We start from the raw sequence: 17,976 nt of genomic DNA, 5'->3' as shown, positions 1-17,976 counted from the left end.
CAGAATGGCACATTATTTACCAAGAATGAACCTACACTGACACATTATAATGTCAATAATTTACTTAAGAGTTCACTCCTGCTGTTGTACATTTTATGGGGTTAGACAAATGCATAATAACACAGACCCATTATTATAATATCATACAGAGGAGTTTCATTGTCCTAAAAATCCTCCATGTTCTGCCCATTCATGCCCCACACACCCCAGGTAACTGATCATTTTTACTGTCTCCAGTAGTTTTGGAGAACCCACAGTGGAGTTCTTGCACTACCATTTTTTTCTTTCTGTGCCTCTTCATGGCATGATAGCTTGTTTCTTTCTAGCACTGAATAATAGTCCATTGTCTGGACGTACAACAGTTTATTTATCCATTCACCTACTGAAGGACATCTTGGTTGCTTCCAAGTTTTAGCAATTATGCATAAAGCTATTATAAACATCCCTTTGCAGATCCTTGTGCAAACCTGGTTTTCAAGTCTTTGGGGTAAGCACCAATGAGAGTGACTGCTGGATCAAATGGTAAGAATATGTTTAGTTTTATAAAAAACTGTCCCACTGTGTTCCAAAGTAGCTGTACCATTTTGTGTTCTCACCAGGAATAAAGGAGGGTAGCTGTTGCTCCACACCCTTCACCAGCATTTGCTCATGATTTTTATTTCTCTTCAATAGATACTCACCTGAACTTCACGTTTCTCTATCCTCTACCAGTTTCTCTGTCTGGCAGTTAATATAAGCCACACTGTGCCAACCAAAAGCTCCACCCTGTAAAGAAATCTGGTGCTACTGCGTTCTTAGTATGTCTAACAGGGCTAGGTCTATTTCAAATGTTCACGCCCTGTATCAGGGGAAGGGAAAGTCCTAGATACTAAAGACCCGCTTTGTGTCAGGTACTATGATCACTGGCTTGTATGTATTGACTTGGTGCTGGGCAGCAGGAAAAAGCCTGGGAGTCAGTGACATTAACCTTACCTTATGAAGGAAGTGGAGTTCTGAAAACATGCATGACCTGAGCACATTAACAGGCTCATCGAATCTCCTCCACACTGTGTAACACACACATTCAGGAAGCTAAATGTCTGCCCGTTCGGGGATCCGTTGCAGTAAGTCCCAAAGTAGATCTTACTTTCACTAGAGATGACCATTCTATTTTTTACTCCTTCTCCAATCTTATCTTCTGTATTTTGAGTCATTAGTATTATCAGTCAAAAAGCTCTGCTTTATTAGAATCTCTTACAAATAATGCATTGAGAAGAGACTGAAATTACGAGTTAAAACAATGTTTTCAAAATTCCTATGGATTTTCATTATTCATGCATCACTTTGCCTCTCATTAGCATATGTACTTTTCTTCCCGAGTTTCAATGATACTAGCAACAAAGGTAATACTGTTTTACCTGTAATTCAACTCACCTAACACATCACCACTACCATTTTCTCACGTTCCCTTAATTCACACACAGAGTGAACTCTAATATTTTGTAGGCCACTCAAGGTGTATAAATTGCTGTCTCTTACAAAGTCAGAGGCTATTTTACAAAGCATGAACATCCTGTCAGTAATCACTCCTACTACCTCACTGACTCTGGAAAGTAATAAGCCTAACTGCTTTCCACTTCAAGCTAAAATAATACAAGAGAATTCCGGGGGTGGGGGGAAGCAGGCCTTTTTAAATATTGTTTGTTTTCTAGAATGTTTCATCATGGCGTCCAACAAATAGCATTCTACTATATAAAATTAACTTACCAAGAATACTGTATTCACATAACTTTTTAGAAACACATCAGCCCTATAAACCGAGTCTGCCAAAACTCATAAAGACCCAAGTAGAGAAAGAGAAGAAACAACAGGAACTTCAAGTAAGTTATTACTTGCAACAGGAAAAGAGTTTAATAACTGGCTTTGTCCTCCTGCTCCTTGGCTCATCGTCCGATCAGGAAGCAAGGCGAAAAGAGAACATAAGGTATCTGTATACCTGTTGTCTGGCCATTGTCCTATAACCTCAGATGAAGGACATAGCAGTGCTGCTGACCTCCAAGTCTTAACAAGGTAACCCTGAATGCCAGGATCACCCATGACAAGAGCAACTTTCCTGTACCTTAGACTCACATTGTATCTTCTTATCACCTGGGGATCCACTACTAGCTCAGACTTTTTGAAAGCTCACTATGTTCCAGAACCTCTTCCAGGCTTTACTGCTCTTCAGCATTCCTCAGAGGGAAGCACCACTGTTCTATTTTACAGACAGAGGAAAATGATGTCCAGAGAACTTAAGAAAATTGACCATAGTCTGTTAGCTCTTCAGTAGAGCCAAGCGTTGGAGGTATGCAATCTTTGCCAAGATGGTGCTCTCATCCTTTACATTCTATCACTCAGGAATGGAAGGATATTTGATCAGTGAGGATCTATGAATTCCCTGATTCTAATACAATCACTCCTCAAACTAAAAAGAGACCTTGACTGCCATACCCTGAAGCTCATTCCCTACCTCAGTCTGGTGCAGAAAAAAAAGAAGAAAACTTTCACATCCGGGCTTTGAGAAAGCTTTCAGTGGTTTTCAGTCCTCACCTCCAGTTGGCTCACAAAGCCCACTACACCTTCAGAGTGGGTAATGGAAGGAACAAACCCAGCATGTGTTACGTGGGAGGGCACACCCTCAGACTTAAATAGATCTTTGTTACATCAACCACACCACTGGGGTTAAAAAGAAGCCCACACTATCACACCAGTGTTTCCAGTTAGACCTAGAAGGTATGACATAAATGTTGAGTTAAAAAAAAAAAAAAAAAAAAAAAAAGAAGTTTCAAAAAATGCCATTGGTCTATAATGAAAGACAAAACCTGGGGTAACCCTCAGTCCAATCTCTGCACTCCCACCCTGCTTTTGTCCCCATTCCCCCCAGCCGCCCCCATTCTTCCCACCCACCTGAGGACCCCTCATGCAGCCCTGGCTTTACACTCCCCACTTCTGCTCCTCACGAAGGTTCACTGGCTCTGAAAGTACCCGAGACCCTCGCTCCTAACTTAAACTCCCCTCTCCATCCACTCTGTTGTCTCATCAATTCAAAATTAGAAAAGGAGACTCTCTCATGAAGTGATACGTCTCTTTCACTTGATATGAGGGAATCACTAAAAGAGCATCCTGTCCCGAGAAGAAGACCGGATCCCCTCCAAGTCCCTTCCAAGTAAAATTAGTATTAAATTGACTTCTACTAAATAGTGAATGACTAATAACTTGCTCTCAAAAATCTGCACACCACTACAGAGATATTTGCTCGCCACATTCCTGGTGGGATTTAAGACAGTGGTATATACCCACTGCAATGACAAGAGCCATTACTCAGCCTCCTGGCCCTTGGCATATAGCTGATCCAGGGAAAGGAACATCAAGAAGACTCTGGGGACACTTATATCACCTACTTGTGGGTGAGGCAATAAAAGGAGGAAAATGAATAGGAAGCCTCTCCAAGACCACTCAAAAAAACCCTACACGCGCCACTGAGGAGAGCCTGGAGAGTGGATACTCTCTGTGGCCACAAACCTCCTTCCCTGCAGGTGGACACAGTCAAAAAAAAAAAAAAAAGTCAGCCAATATTCATCTCTTCATCAGCTTCCTCGCTGTAATAGGAAAATTCAGGTTGCTCCAGCTCCAAAAGAAAATAATAATAATAATAATAATAATCTCCTTAGTCCATCCCTTCTAACTCTGATTTATTTATCTTAAAAGAAAAAAATCTCTATGCTCCCCTTAGGTCAACAATGGACACTACTGATCACTGAATAACAAATCTTAATAATATGCTTGTATGAGGGAAAGCCACATTGTGACATGAGACTAAACAATCATTGCTATTACCTCTAACACCTGACCTCTCTCCAGAAATGCTAGGGTCTCCGCAGTTGTCTCTATCTCCTCACCTACAATAGCTTTTATTCAAGCAGCTGGGTAAAAGGTAAGTGAACAGTATCTTACTTGATTTCATAGTGTTTTCTATTTAATCAAATAGATGGATACAGAATAGCATTCCTTTATTATCCCCCTTGCAAATATAAGCTAATTTAACTGTAGAATTGATTTAAAAGTTTTCAAGTGAGCTGACTTGGCACCTAAATGCTGACAGGTAGCACTACCTTTTCTGTCAAATGTGCTTTAACTGTTGACCAACTTCTAGAATCAAGCGGTTTGTATTTAGAATACAATCCCTGCCTGTACTTTAGGAAGGAAGCTTTGTGCTCAGAATATCAAAGGAGCACAAGCAAGGAGCCAGGGGAGACAGAGCTGCAGGGGCAGGAATGCCAGCAAAATGTGCCTGAACTTGAACTCGACAGATGGCTTTCTAATACGTCAGCGTCTTGGACTTTTGACACCAATTTCTTCTTAAAGGAGGACAGTTCATCAGTTAGAATCATCTTAGAAAACTGGAAGAAAAAAATATAAAGACACAAGCCAATACATTAAGCATGGCTCTGCAGAAAAATGGAGCATGCCGAGTCACATTTAAAGACACAGCTTCTACAAAACGTAGCCAAATAATCTGTATCGGGGGCAGATTTTTCCTGACCATTGAAAAGTCCCCCAGAATGGCTCTGATTGGCAGATATTTTCTGAGAGAGGACAGCTGAGGCCTCTGGTCATTTTATGTCAATGGCCCAAAAGAGTCGCCTCCTCTCCCCCCCCACCCCCGTAATCTCTCTTCTCTTTTTGTTGCTAATCCCTAAGGCTACATCCCAACCTGCCACGCAAAAAGCGCTCAAGGCCGTGGCTTTAGGGGACAGGAATCACCACAAAAGAATGCACACGTTTGGATGAATGCCTTATGCAACTCATTGATTGAATATGCCTATGGTGATTTTTCTCAAAAGAACTTGTCAGATTAAAATTATAAATGACTTGAAACTGCTGGTATCCATTTCATTTGGCCATTAGGGTAGTCAGGATGTCTAACTTAGGAAGGAGAAAATGGCAAAATGACCCAGAAATCAGTAGATTCTTGTTTTGTCTTGATTTTACTGATGAAAATTCACCCTTAATGTGATTGATTAGAGAATATCAACTGTTTATTGTGTGAGATTAAAGAAAAATCAAACAGGGGCGCCTGGGTGGCTCAGTGGGTTAAAGCCTCTGCCTTTGGCTCAGGTCATGATCTCAGGGTCCTGGGATCGAGCCCTGCATCGGGCTTTCTGCTCAGCGGGGAGCCTGCTTCCCTTCCTCTCTCTCTCTGCCTGCCTCTCTGCCTACTTGTGATCTCTGTCAAATAAATAAAATCTTTAAAAAAAAAGAAAAAGAAAAATCAAACAAATAAAACATATGAAACAGTATAATCTGAACACAAAGTTAACTTATAAACTCTGAAGTAGAACACGCTTGCTGCAGTTAACAGACATAAACCGTGTACAAACTTAGCAACAACTTATCATATTAGATATTGTGACCTTTGGCGCCGGCAGTTGCCAGTGTCATTTGGGATAGCCCTGCCTGGTAAAGATGGCAGAAATAACCTAATCCGTTAAAGCCCACGTCTCAAACCAAACTGCACTTCTGAAATAACCTCACAGCAGGAGCGGCATCTTTTCACACTGACTTTTAAGCAAACAAGGCAATATTTTGAAAGGAACAGTGCACCCAGCATAACCCGTGAGTGACGATGAGCTTCAGAGCAAGTCAATTAGGACCTGCAAGATATCCAACTGGGGAAACCGTAAGGGCGATGTGCTCATAAGTAAGAATGAAAAGGACTAACACGGCCTATTCAATTCCTTCTGTCTTTAGGAGGAAGCACTAAAAACAAGCCGGTTTTTTGTTTTGTTCTGTTTTGTTTTTTTAACTCTAAGTCATCAAACTGATTCTTCCCGGGAAGAGTTTTTAAAGTAGTATTTCTCACTCAGAACCTGGGACTCCAAGCAATGTGGCCGGCTCTACTCTCAGAGCACAAAGGAAAAAACAGGCACAGGACCAGCCATGGCATAAAGGCTCTCACAGCAATGAACAAAACGAGTCCAACTGCAACAGCTTCCCCAATTCCTTTACCTCCTCCGTCTTTGAGTCAGGAATATACCATCGAGCTGATAGCGAAAAATACCCTAGAGACACGGGGAAGGGAGAACAGGAGACTAGTAATCCTGACCACTGAGGCGGCCGCCAGGATTTCAAGCTGAAAAGAACAAAAGCAGTGACCAAAATAATTTCCTGACATCCATTTGGCATAGTTGTAGTGCAAAGGGGAAAAAAAAAAAATGAAAATAAACTGAGCACTTTAAATTATTTGGAAACTTCATACCAATCTCATTTCATGGCCTTCTCCCATTAAAGACGTGATCCAATATAAAGTAACGCTCCATGAGTAAGTAAACCTTTCAGAAATAAAACCGAGAGTCAACATTGGGTCTTTTGTCTAGGCCCTTTTCCATTTCCTGTCTCAGAGGCCTGCCTACCTTCTAGTAAGACAAACTGTTGGCAGGAACACAGAAGGTATCCAGAAATTTGGATGAATTGGACAAGGAAGTCTAGATAAACAAAACCTGGCCTTCGGAAATGAGGCACTCTCTTAAAACCAGAGAGCCAAAATAGAAGCTAAGTAATGTAATGCTTTCTGATAAAGAAATTCACTTTTTAAAAAATTATATACACACAGTAGTCAAGAATCATTAAGGGAGTATTCTAAATTAGTGTCGGTCAGATCAAGACAGTAATTTCTAAACAAAACCATTAACACACACCCATGCCCTGAATGCAGTTCTTTAACAGATATAAGTTTCATAGTATAACCAATACATGCATAATACTTACTTGCTTCCTTCTGTAATGAGCAAATTGAGAGAGGCCTAGGACACTTGCTAGAGCACCACCTCCAACAAGAATAGTCCCTTTCACTGCCTTTTGAAATGCCATTTCTTAGCCTACAAAGAAAAACAAAAAGGAAACAGAAAGAAGTGAATTGGGATTTTTATCAGATAGCAATCCCCATGGTAGAGAGGGACCCTGCAAGATTCCGAACCGATGTTAAGCTAGAAAACAAAACATAAAATAAGGACGTTATCATGGGCCAAAAACAACACATAAAAAAATGGAAATGAGGGAACTGACCACATAAAAGTCACCTTCTGACAGGAATTAAAGAAAGAAAAGCAAGGTATGAGGCAACTGAAGATACTTACACAGGATAAAGTCAAGAATGTCATGAAAAGAAACCGTATTGTGTGACTCACAAAACTGCACTCTCTACTCGAAAACGTGTTCCACTGCTAATCCCCTCCACAAGGAGAACAGTGGAAAGCTGTCACTAATGGAGACAGTGAGTCTCACGTTCACTTCAGGTTCTTTGGTGCGGGTTTAATTCAGATGGTGGCACAACTCCCTTCCTGGGCTCCCCCCAATGATGCTCTCACTTGAGCCAAGAGCCAACACTTGGGCATTCCTGTCCTTAAGCATCTACACTTGACAGACTAAAAGTCAAAGGAAACCATGCCTTGATCCTTTCACAAAGAGACAGAAGATAATTCGTAGTGACTGCTATAATTCCTGTAATTAAGGGAACTTAATTAAAAAAAAAAAGTTTTCTTCTAGCTAGGGTTGCATGGCACCGCAATTTCAAGGGGGAAGTCTCCATAGCAAGCACTTGTTTTGTTTGTTTGTTTCAGGGAGATCGAGGGATGGGTGGCACCTGGGTGATTCAATCTGTTAAGAGTCTCCTTTCGTCTCAGGTCATAATCCCAGAGTCCTGGGATCCAGGCCCATGTGGGGCTCCCTGCTCAGTGGGGAGTCTGCTTCTCCATCTCCTTCTTCCCTTCCTCCCCACTCCGCCCCCCCACCCCCTCTTCCTGCTCACTTGAGAGGAAGGAATCGTTCTCTCTCTCCAAATAAATAAATAAAATCTTTTAAAAAGTTGGGAGGGAGGGAGGGAGGGAGGGAGGGAGGGACAGAAGGAGAGGGAGAGAGAGAATCCTAACCAGGTTCCATGTCCAGGGAAGAGTGCAACCCGGAGGTCATTACCGGCGGGGAAATCAAGAGTCAGATGCTTAACTTGACTGAGACAGTCAGGTGCCCCTTGCTATGTATTTCTAAAATAAAGTCTTATATTGTGTTAGCTCTTGACTTCCTTTTCACCTTGAAACATATATGTGTATGTGTGTGTGTACGTGCGTGTGCGTGTATACTTCCACTATTAGAATCACTACATTTTTAAAAGTTTTTTTGAATGCTCCAATATCCTTTAACTTTTTTGAAAATAACACACATAAAAGTACATAAAAGTGAAGAGTCCACCAAAAGAACTCTTGCCAGCTTTTATTTAGCTAAAAAAAAGATAACACCGTGTGATCACCTAAAAAAAAAAAAAAAAAAAAGAAGAAGAAGAAGAAGAAGAAGCCAGTTCTAATGTAGAGTTGCTATTGTTCAGTATCAGTTCGACCTGCCTAGGGCTTTCATTAATCATAGCAGCTGGCACACCCAGATCTTACAGGGAAGCCACTACCCTGTTGTCCTGAATGGGTGGAGGTCAGACCTGTTGGGACAACATACCTTTACTCTACAAGTATCTCATGACTCAGGAAAACGTTTAATATGAAGTCAGTTTTAACCTAGGATAAGAAAGAGCATATAGTATCTTAATGTAAATTATGGTACAGTTAAAATGTTTGGGTCCATATAGGATGAATTAGCATAACTACACTAAATCAAAGAATTTCAGTGCAGTTGATAACTGTGACTCTATAGAAAATTCATTTTGGAATACTATAAATTTTCTACTAAAATAAAAGTTGACATTTCTGAAAATTTTATTTTTCCTCTGACTTCACTCCTTCTAACAAACTAATAAATTCTAAGACTCGTCTTTTTTTATTAAGAGTATCACCAGAAAAAAATATTTCACACACATATGTTTCTCTACTGCTGCAGGACCTTCATCAAACGTACGCTCTTTCCTGAATTATGCAAAACAATTGGTATATATGATGGCTACTGGCCTTCATTCATCATTTGGTGAACCCTAAGCAAACCCTTACGTCCCAGGTTGCTCTGATACGGAAAACCTCAACTAAGCCAACTTGGAAGGCAGTCATCTGTCATAGCCCACCATTGCCATTCCTAACGCTTTTGTACATGTTCACATGGAGGTCTACCACACAACAGTGGAAACCCTAACAGTCCAGAGATAACATGCTATCTCCAGGCTAACGGGGTTCCCCTGACAATGAGAGACAGAGAATAGAGACCTAGTTCGATTTACCTAAACAATGCATGTGCCCGCCCCATAAAGACAGCAGCCTTGTGGTCCCCTGGCTGTGAGTTTTGTAGCTGATTGACTTTAACTCAGTATCATTGCTTTTGAATTGTTGGTAATGTCATTGATGACCTCACAAAGAATACCACACATCAACAAAGCCAGCTGAGGGATGTCATGTAACACAGTCAAGAAAATGTCTCAGCAGACGTGTTCACTCAGCCACTTCAGTCTGGAGATAGTTTTTCCAATGGTGCAGGTCCCTGCATTCCCTGCTCAACTGATCATAGTGCTTCAATTTGATTTCTGAAACCAAAACTCACTAATGGAGATATTTTCATGGGTTTTCTCAATGAGCCACTAGTGCTAATGAAAAACTGCATTAATGTATTATTTTGCAGACTTAGTGATCATATTGACTATAATCAATATAGTTTCTTTTTCCCAGTAATTTCATAAAACAACTTGTGCTTAGGGGATCATTATTTCTATTGAAATCAAATCCATCTGTAAGATCACCTACTAGTTGTGATGAATAAATCACTCTCACAGGTCATTCAAAAACAAAAGCACAAAATCAATTTCACCTGCCTCTCCTAAGATCATCATAATCATCGTCGTTGTCATCATCATCATCAATGGCATAATGGTAACAGTTGACATTTATTGAGTATTTGCTAGGTAATAGGGACTGTGCTTTCACTTCTACATACATCAGCTCATATCACCCTCGCAACACCCTAATTTCGTAAAAGAGGCAGTTGTGGTTCAGAGGGAGTAAGGGATTTGCCCAACGTCACTGACTAGTACGTGACAAAACCACAGCTTAGTCTATACTCTTAACCACTGATTGGTTCTGCCCTGACTTTTGCTCTCAAAATAACAACCTCTCCCCAAGGGCCACACCATGTTTTGCTATTATTCCTAAAAGAAGCCCTATTCTCAAACACTCACCCAATGAGTACAGTCCTTGGCATTAGGGTTTCCCTAAGGCAATGAAGAGGCCTCTGACAAAATATCTATGGTAATGTAAGAACTTCGTTTTACTGCTGAACCAAAGAAATTTAAAACGTATACCCACTTACATTCCATCATAAGGAGAAAAGTTTTCACAATGACTGCAGAGAGGAAAGATTGTTTCCATCTAAGCAGAAGTGCAACAGGGAAATTAGCAAAGAAAGAGAACAAAAAATGGATAAATCTTAACCTTTGCAACTAGAAGTGTGAGAAATGAGAGGTAGAAAAATCACCCAGAAATAAAATTAGCTTTGTTATTTTTTTAAAGATTTTATTTATTTATTTATTTATTTGAGAGAGTGTGTGAGGAGGGAGATGGGCAGGGGGAGAAGGACAGAATCCCAAACAGACTCTCCACTGAGTGCAGAGCCCAATGAGAGGCTCAATCTCAGGCCCCGAGATCATGACTGTGCCAAAACCAAGAGTCAGATGCTTAACCAACTGAGCCACCCAGGTGCCCCCAAATTAGCTTAGTTATCATAGCCTGATGTCCATATTTAATAGCCTATGAATTCAGTTGTATATATATTGTCTCAGGACTGGCTCCTGCATTTGCACAGACAAGTGCCAGTCCTCCAATTCTAGCAATAGGATCACTGGCCCAACTAAAACATTCTGAACAAAAAGGTACTCAACTAAATACACCCATGAGTTTATTGATTGCCCTCGAGGTGCCTACAATCAATTTGGAGAATTAAATATCAAAATCTGTCTTTTAACTCTGTATTATAACTAGTTGCTCTATATTGAGTGTTATTAATACTCTGATAGACAAAAGACCCTGAATAACAATCCTGAGAAAGAAGAACAAAGCTAGAAGCATCATAGTTCCCCATTTCAAACTGTATTTCAAAGCTCTATTAGTCAAGAGTATGGTATTAGCACTAAAAACTTACTGGCACTAAAAACAGACCTATAGATCAATAGAGAGCCCAGAAATAAACCCAAGCATATATAGTCAGTTAATTTTTAACAAAGGAGCCAAGAATATACAATGAGGAAAGGGTCTCTTCATTGAGAATAGTCTCTTCGATAAATGGTGTTGGGAAAACTGGACAGCCACATGCAAAGAAAAGAAAAGAGAAAAGAGGAAAAGAGAAGGAAAGCGAAAAGAAGAGAGGAAAGGAAAGGGAAAGAAAGGAGAGGAGAGGAGAGAAAATAAAGGAAAAAGGGAAGAGAGAGGGAAGGAAGAAAGAAAGAGGATCATTATCTTATACCATATTCCAAAATAAACTCAAATGGATTAAAGATTTAAATATAAGACCTGAAACCATAACACTGCTGGAAGAAAACATAGAAAACAGGGTAAGTTTCGTGACATTGCTTTGTGATGATTTTTTGGATTTGACACCAAAAGTGCAGGCAACAAAAGCAAAAATAAGCAAGTGGGACTACATCAAACTAAAAAGCTTCTGCACAGCAAAGGAAACCATCAGCAAAATGAAAAGGCAACCAACAGAATGGGAGAAAATATTGCAAATCACATATCTGGTAAGGTTCAATATCCAAAACACATAAAGAAATCATGCAACTCACTTGCAAAACAAACAATTCAGTTGAAAAAAAATGGGCAGAGGGAATGAACGGACATTTTTCTAAAGAAGACATACAAATGCCCAAGATGCATGTGAAATGATGTTCACCATCACTCATCACCAGGGAAATGCAAATGGAAACCACAATTAGATATCAATGTCCATGCACATACAGGCACACACACATACAGGCTGGGAGGGAGAGGGGGAGAGAGAGAACCAGGGCTGATGAGGTGAGAAAAGGAACCCATGTGCACGCAGGGGGGGCATGTAAATTGGGGTAACCACTATAGAATACCGTATGGCTGTTCCTCAAAAAAATTAAACATAGAAAAAAAAAAATTAAAGAACTAAAAGGATGCTTGGGTGGCTCAGTCGGTTAAGCATCTGCCTTCGGCTCAGGTCATGACCAAGTCCCATATCTGGCTTCTTGCTCAGCGGGGAGCCTGCTTCTCCCTCTGCCCCTCACCCCACTGCTTGTATGCATGCTCGCTCTCTCTCTTTCTGTCAAATAAATAAATAAAATCTTTAAAATAAAACCAAACAAAACCTAGAACTACCATAAGATCCAGCAATTCCACATCTAGATACCTATCTGAAGAAAATGAAAGCACTCGTTTAAAAGATGGTCTCGGGGCGCCTGGGTGGCTCAGTGGGTTAAGCCGCTGCCTTCGGCTCAGGTCATGATCTCAGGGTCCTGGGATCGAGCCCCGCATCGGGCTCTCTGCTCAGCGGGGAGCCTGCTTCCTCCTCTCTCTCTGCCTGCCTCTCTGCCTGCTTGTGATCTCTGTCTGTCAAATAAATAAATAAAATCTTTAAAAAAAATAAAAAATAAAAAAAAATAAAAGATGGTCTCAAACTCACCAGAGTCATCAGAGCTAAAGGTGTGGTTGGGGGAACCTTGCGCCTAGCACTGCCACCTGATAAACGGTACTTGCGGCTGGCAAACAAAAACTGGATTGGCTGCTTCTCGGAGGTTTGCTGAGCCATGCTTCAGGCTAACCTTGCAACTTAGCGGGCAAAACTGAATTCTTAGTTGCCTTTTAGGATTCCCATTACAGAATGACTAGAACAGTGAAATCCCGTTTGAAATGGTCCTCGGGCGCTCACCATGTCTGCCTCCTCCCATTCCGAAGCAAGGCTACTCTCCAGGTAAAATCATGCATTTGAATAACTTCAGCCACACTTGAGACTTAAAAACAAGAAATGAGCGCCCATGGAGAAAGGCTGAGGGGCCTCTCAGCAGCCACCCACAAAGTTATTCCAGAACAAGAGCGTGCTTCCTGGCCTCTGCATTTTCCAAGTAGAGTACTCAAACTCCTCTCCCTGCCCTACCCTACAGCCGCTCTCTTCATTAAAGCATAAATAAACCCCATCTGAATGGATGTATCACTCCTCTGTGGAAGGAGCCCTGGGTCTCTTCACTTTCACAAACTCTCCTCTCCTCTGGTCTCTTGTGTGGAAAGGCAATTGTTATTAATGTGGGCAGGGGTGAGGGCGGGATGCATGGAATATAGCTGAAAGACCATTTTTTAGAAGAGTAATTTCAACCACAAGGCTCACATTCCTTGGGATATGTGTTCCCTAGCAAGATGCAGCAAGATGTAAAGGTTTTCCGTGCCCTTCTGGCCACCTACAGCCTGTGCTAACTTCTCTAAGTCCTTTACCTAACTAAGCACATGCAGGTCCAAAAGTAGCAAGAAGCTCCTTATTCTTCGACTGTGTGGTCACCTACCTTGTAGCTGTGTGTGCAAAACCACCCCCTCATCTATTTTGAGGCATGACACTTTTTTCAAACCCACAGAAGGCACAACGGCACAACTCAGAAGACCAGGTCTCGAGGTCCACCTGCACACAAGTTCAGTGACTTACAGGAGAAGCGAATCTTACAAGACAAGGGTGCTGGCCTCAGCAGAGGACGTCTGAACTTGGCAGCAAGTTCACAGCAAAATGAAAGAAGTGAGTACAAAAGCACCTTCCCAACCAGTAGCCCAGTTCTACCTATAAAAGTCAAGATTCCTGGGTGCTTTAAACTAGACACTTTTCAACAAAGCAGACCCTTTATTATTCCAGTCAGTGACGTATCACATGTTGTGTATACTTCCCTACAAGAAAGTGCATCCTGGTTCAGGCACACCAAGTAACGAACAAAACACACCAGGTACTTCTCTTTCCCCAAGGCTGACTCCACAGTGGGGATAAGGAGCAGCACCCTGCCTGCAAACGCACCCTCTCCCCAGCCAAGCAGAGAGGCGCCTGTATCACATACGTCTCACACAGGAGGATGGAACTCTCCAGAAACAGAGTCAGCCCTCAAGCATGCATTTTGAAAGCTGCCAGACACAAATGAACAAAATAATCAACATTGCAGGCCCATCAGCCTGTTCTCTGGAAATAGAGAGGAGCCATGATCCATAAACTGAAGATGGATTTGTCCTTTTTTGGTTACTTTAAACACTTTCCAAAAAGATTCAGGCCAGGGCGACTGGGTGGTTCTGTTGGTTAAGCACGTCTGTCTTTGGCTCAGGTCCTGATCCCAGGGTCCTGGGATTCAGTCCCTGCTCAGCAGGGAGCCTGCTTCTCCCTCTCCTCCCCCCTTGTGTGCTCTATCTGTTGCTATCCTTCTCACTAAAATAAATAAATAAAAATTTAAAAAAAAAAAAAAAAGAAAGATTTGGGCCAAGACTGCATAGGAAATGGACCCAAGGGTTATCCACAAAAGATTATCTCAATGGAAATAAATGAATGAGTGTGTATAAAATGTAAAATATTATATTTATACATATTTTAAAAGCAACAAACACAACAGGAACAGTGACCACCTACAGTTGTAAAAAGTACATATGCCGAATAGAATATCAAAGAACAAACAAGAAGGTTTTTCTTAAGTCACTAAGAAGAATGTTCTGATAAAACAAAGTAGATGAAAGAACCAAGTAAAAGCACGCAAGTTAGAAATATAATGAATCTTCGGATTCTGGATATCCGAAACTCTGGACTGTAGCTGATGAGGAAGCCAATGCAACACAGTCACACACTGTGGGCGCAGCATCCAAACCCCAGCTTTGTCCCTCTCTCTCACACCCGACCGCTTTAAGGAATTTTTCTTTTTCTTTTCTTTCTTTCTTTCTTTTTTTTTCTTTTTAGTTTTGTAACCATTTTCATTTACTTTTAAAATTTGTTTTTTATTATGCCATGTTAGTCACCATATGGTACATCATTCATTTTTGATGTGTTCCATGCTTCATGGTTTGCATGTAACACCCAGTTCTCCATGCAATACCCACCACAGGGCTCACACATGCCCCCAATCCCCTCCCCTCTAAAACCCTCAGTTTGTTTCCTAGAGTCCATAGTCTCTCATGGTTTCTCTTCCCCTCTGATTTACCCCCTTCAGGTTTCCCTTCCTTCTCTTAATGTCTCCTAATGTCCTCCATGCAATTCTGTTTCCAATCAACTTCCCCAGGAAATCCCATGCCAGAAGGGCTCAACCCTAAGGATGGGGAAAATCTTAAGAAAGGGAGAGTATCTCAATGCAGACAAAAGAGAAACAAAATCAGGAAACGAAGAGAAAATGGAAGAAGACAAATGCTATGTGTATATTGGTTCACATAGCTTCCAATCAGAAACTACTTTGGAAAAGCTTCCTACTCGCTTCTCCACCAGCCTTTGGGTCAGTCAGGTCATTCTAGGAGCAAATACACAGAGAAAGAGGCTGGCTCAGGACCATTCTGCAGGCTCTAAGGAGGGCAGGAGTCTGGAAGCTTGACAGAGGAGGAGCTGACTCAGAAAAGGGGTGAGCTGGCTTCAGGGGTTCAAATCAGAGACTAAGAAATGTAAGCAAAAGGCACAAGGGAAAAAAAAGAGAGAGAGAGAAAAGAAGGTCAATAACCATTTAAAGTGAGCCAGTTAAAAGTCTCTGTTTATTTAAAAAAAAAAAAAAAAAAACTTGCCTCAAACATTATTACATGAATCCTTCTGGGGTGCAATTTTTGTTTAACTTAGTATGCAAAGCCAGAACCAATTAAAGCACTTATTTCACAAAGTTGTCTGAAGTGAAAACATATAGAGAGGAAGGAGGGCCCTGGAGTAATGCGAGAAGACACGCTCTAGTCCTCATTTATTATGTAAGACTCAATTAAAAAAAAAAATTAGTGTTTCCAAGGCAACTTCCATATTACGTATTTATGTTTTCTGCCAATTCTAAAGTGCACACTGGTAGTATAGTCACAAATTTGACCCTTTTCCCTTATTTCCATGAGGTTCAACTATAAAATCACAAGAAATCAATGAAGTCCATCTCGGCCAATAACAGATTCATATTCATTAAATGCAAATGATTTTGTTTAATTCATAATTGAATGATTTCTATTGTATTTGCTTTCCATAGAACTGCTTTTAAAAATCATGAAGAAATAGTTCGTGCAAGTGAACTTGTTTTCTATTTTAAATCCGTTTTAAAACCAAAATTAATCTATATTCTCTATCATCCTAGACATGTTAATAGATTTCTGCCTAGAGTTATAAAATCCTATCTTTAATTTTCTTTGTCTACCATATATGTAATTTAAGGTAATCCTGAAAGGCATAAAATAAAATGTCTCTCATAAGTGAAAATCTGAAGTGTTCTTTCCCCCAAATGCCCATCCCTTATAAAGACACAGGTCAGTTTTAGGAACTCAGTGGATAACATGCCTAGTATGACACTAAAGAAACTTGCATTTACATAGCAATAATAAGAAATCCTCACTTAAAAAGAGTGCAGCAGACACAAACACTTTAATTCTGCCTGGAGGAAAAAAGAATGTTACCAATGAATCAAAGAAAAAGAAGTTCTTTAGGCAAACAGACAACACTAGTCCTGTGCTTTCCATAGTATTTCTGCTTTTTTCCCCTTTACTAACACTATTGTTGAGTTAGAAAAATGGTTCACATTCCTTCAACAGCATAAACTGTTTCTTAGACTTCACATGCTGTTACAAAATCTACTTCGGGAATTAAGACAAGAAAAATAACCCTTTGTTATAAAATAAATTCTATGCCAAACAATAGGGTTCAAAATACCTGCTTTTATATTAAAACATACCAAGCCTCTCATCCAGATTTATTATCACTACAACGAAAGCCTTACAAAGTCATCACAATCATGGCTCTTGAACACACACCCCAATACGCTTCATAAAAAAGCATCTACCTCACCATCTACCTCACCAAAATAAATGTATTTTAAAAGGACTTAGGTGCTGTAAAATAGTGCACAGGCACTGTGACTCAAATGAAAAGGTTTTAAGAACATAAAGGTTTTAACTCTACAGTCAAAAGAAGTACACCCTAAGAAAATTTCAGTGAAGTAAAATGTTCAGAGAAAGAAGGGTTTCAGCTGATTGAGTTTCCATTTGTCTGATCTTAATCAAAGATCTCTTTTGCTGTTTTCCAATATCTTATATTTTTACTAAATACAGCATTCCAAATTAGGAAGCACTATATACTGAATATAGGCACTTTTCCTTGAAGACTCAGAGAAAATCTTAAAGAGACTCAAGATCATTATCCTGTACTTTTTTTTTTAATAGCGCAGATATAGAATGTTTGACAACCTGCCTTCAAATATAATAAGCACAAACAAAACTTTAAAAAGTTGGCTTTTTTTCTTACTTCAAAATGCTGATGCCAACTGATTTATTTAGCTTTTATTCATTATTTTTATCACCAAATGAGGAGAAAATGCACCAGTTCTTTCAAAAGTTCCAGTTGCAATTGCATTATACATGTTATTAGGAATGCATTTTAGGAAATTCTTGTTGAAGATAGTTTATGAAATCCTGAGCTCATAAAAAATGATGACTGTTCATTTTTATGATAATTAGTTATAGTACAATAATTTCAGTTAATTTAATTTATTTACATTGTTAAAAAAAACAGTTCTAAATTTGATTACAGCTGTATTACTGCTTTATTAATGAACAAGACATGGAAGGGAGTTATAACAGAGACCAAGTATGTTTTGGTAGGGATACCAGTTACTCTGTTTCCTTGAGCTTGAGAATATCCTCAGGAAATAAAGCCAACCACTTTGCACACCCTGTAGTCATTCCCCACCCCCTCAACACCCCACCACCTGACAGCCTGTTGAAATTTGCATTTAAAATTCACTCCCCTGCACATTTTATAATCCACTGCATGTATAAATGTAACTATCAACAA

At 40.2% G+C, this 17,976-nt stretch overlaps 1 protein-coding gene across 3 annotated transcripts in view; it reads right to left on the bottom strand.

Moving 5' to 3' along the window:
• GPD2 (glycerol-3-phosphate dehydrogenase 2) overlaps nt 1-17,976 on the bottom strand; it is a 143,100-nt gene that overhangs the window by 97,066 nt on the left and 28,058 nt on the right. For 2 of the 3 annotated variants that reach the window (XM_032857847.1, XM_032857845.1), the window contains exon 2: nt 6,787-6,896. In XM_032857847.1, coding sequence (XP_032713738.1) covers nt 6,787-6,888 — 102 coding nt within the window. In that variant the 5' untranslated portion in view covers nt 6,889-6,896. Of the gene's footprint in view, nt 1-6,786; nt 6,897-9,226; nt 9,267-17,976 lie in introns of those variants that run through there. The other variant, XM_032857846.1, reaches the window with a different exon arrangement.

The sequence above is a fragment of the Lontra canadensis genome, unplaced genomic scaffold (assembly GCF_010015895.1).
Source record: "Lontra canadensis isolate GAN:19392208 unplaced genomic scaffold, GSC_riverotter_1.0 scaffold13, whole genome shotgun sequence".
Lineage (NCBI taxonomy): Eukaryota > Metazoa > Chordata > Mammalia > Carnivora > Mustelidae > Lontra > Lontra canadensis.
The sequence above is the reverse complement of the archived record's forward strand: the minus strand, read 5'-3'. Positions and strand labels throughout refer to the sequence as shown.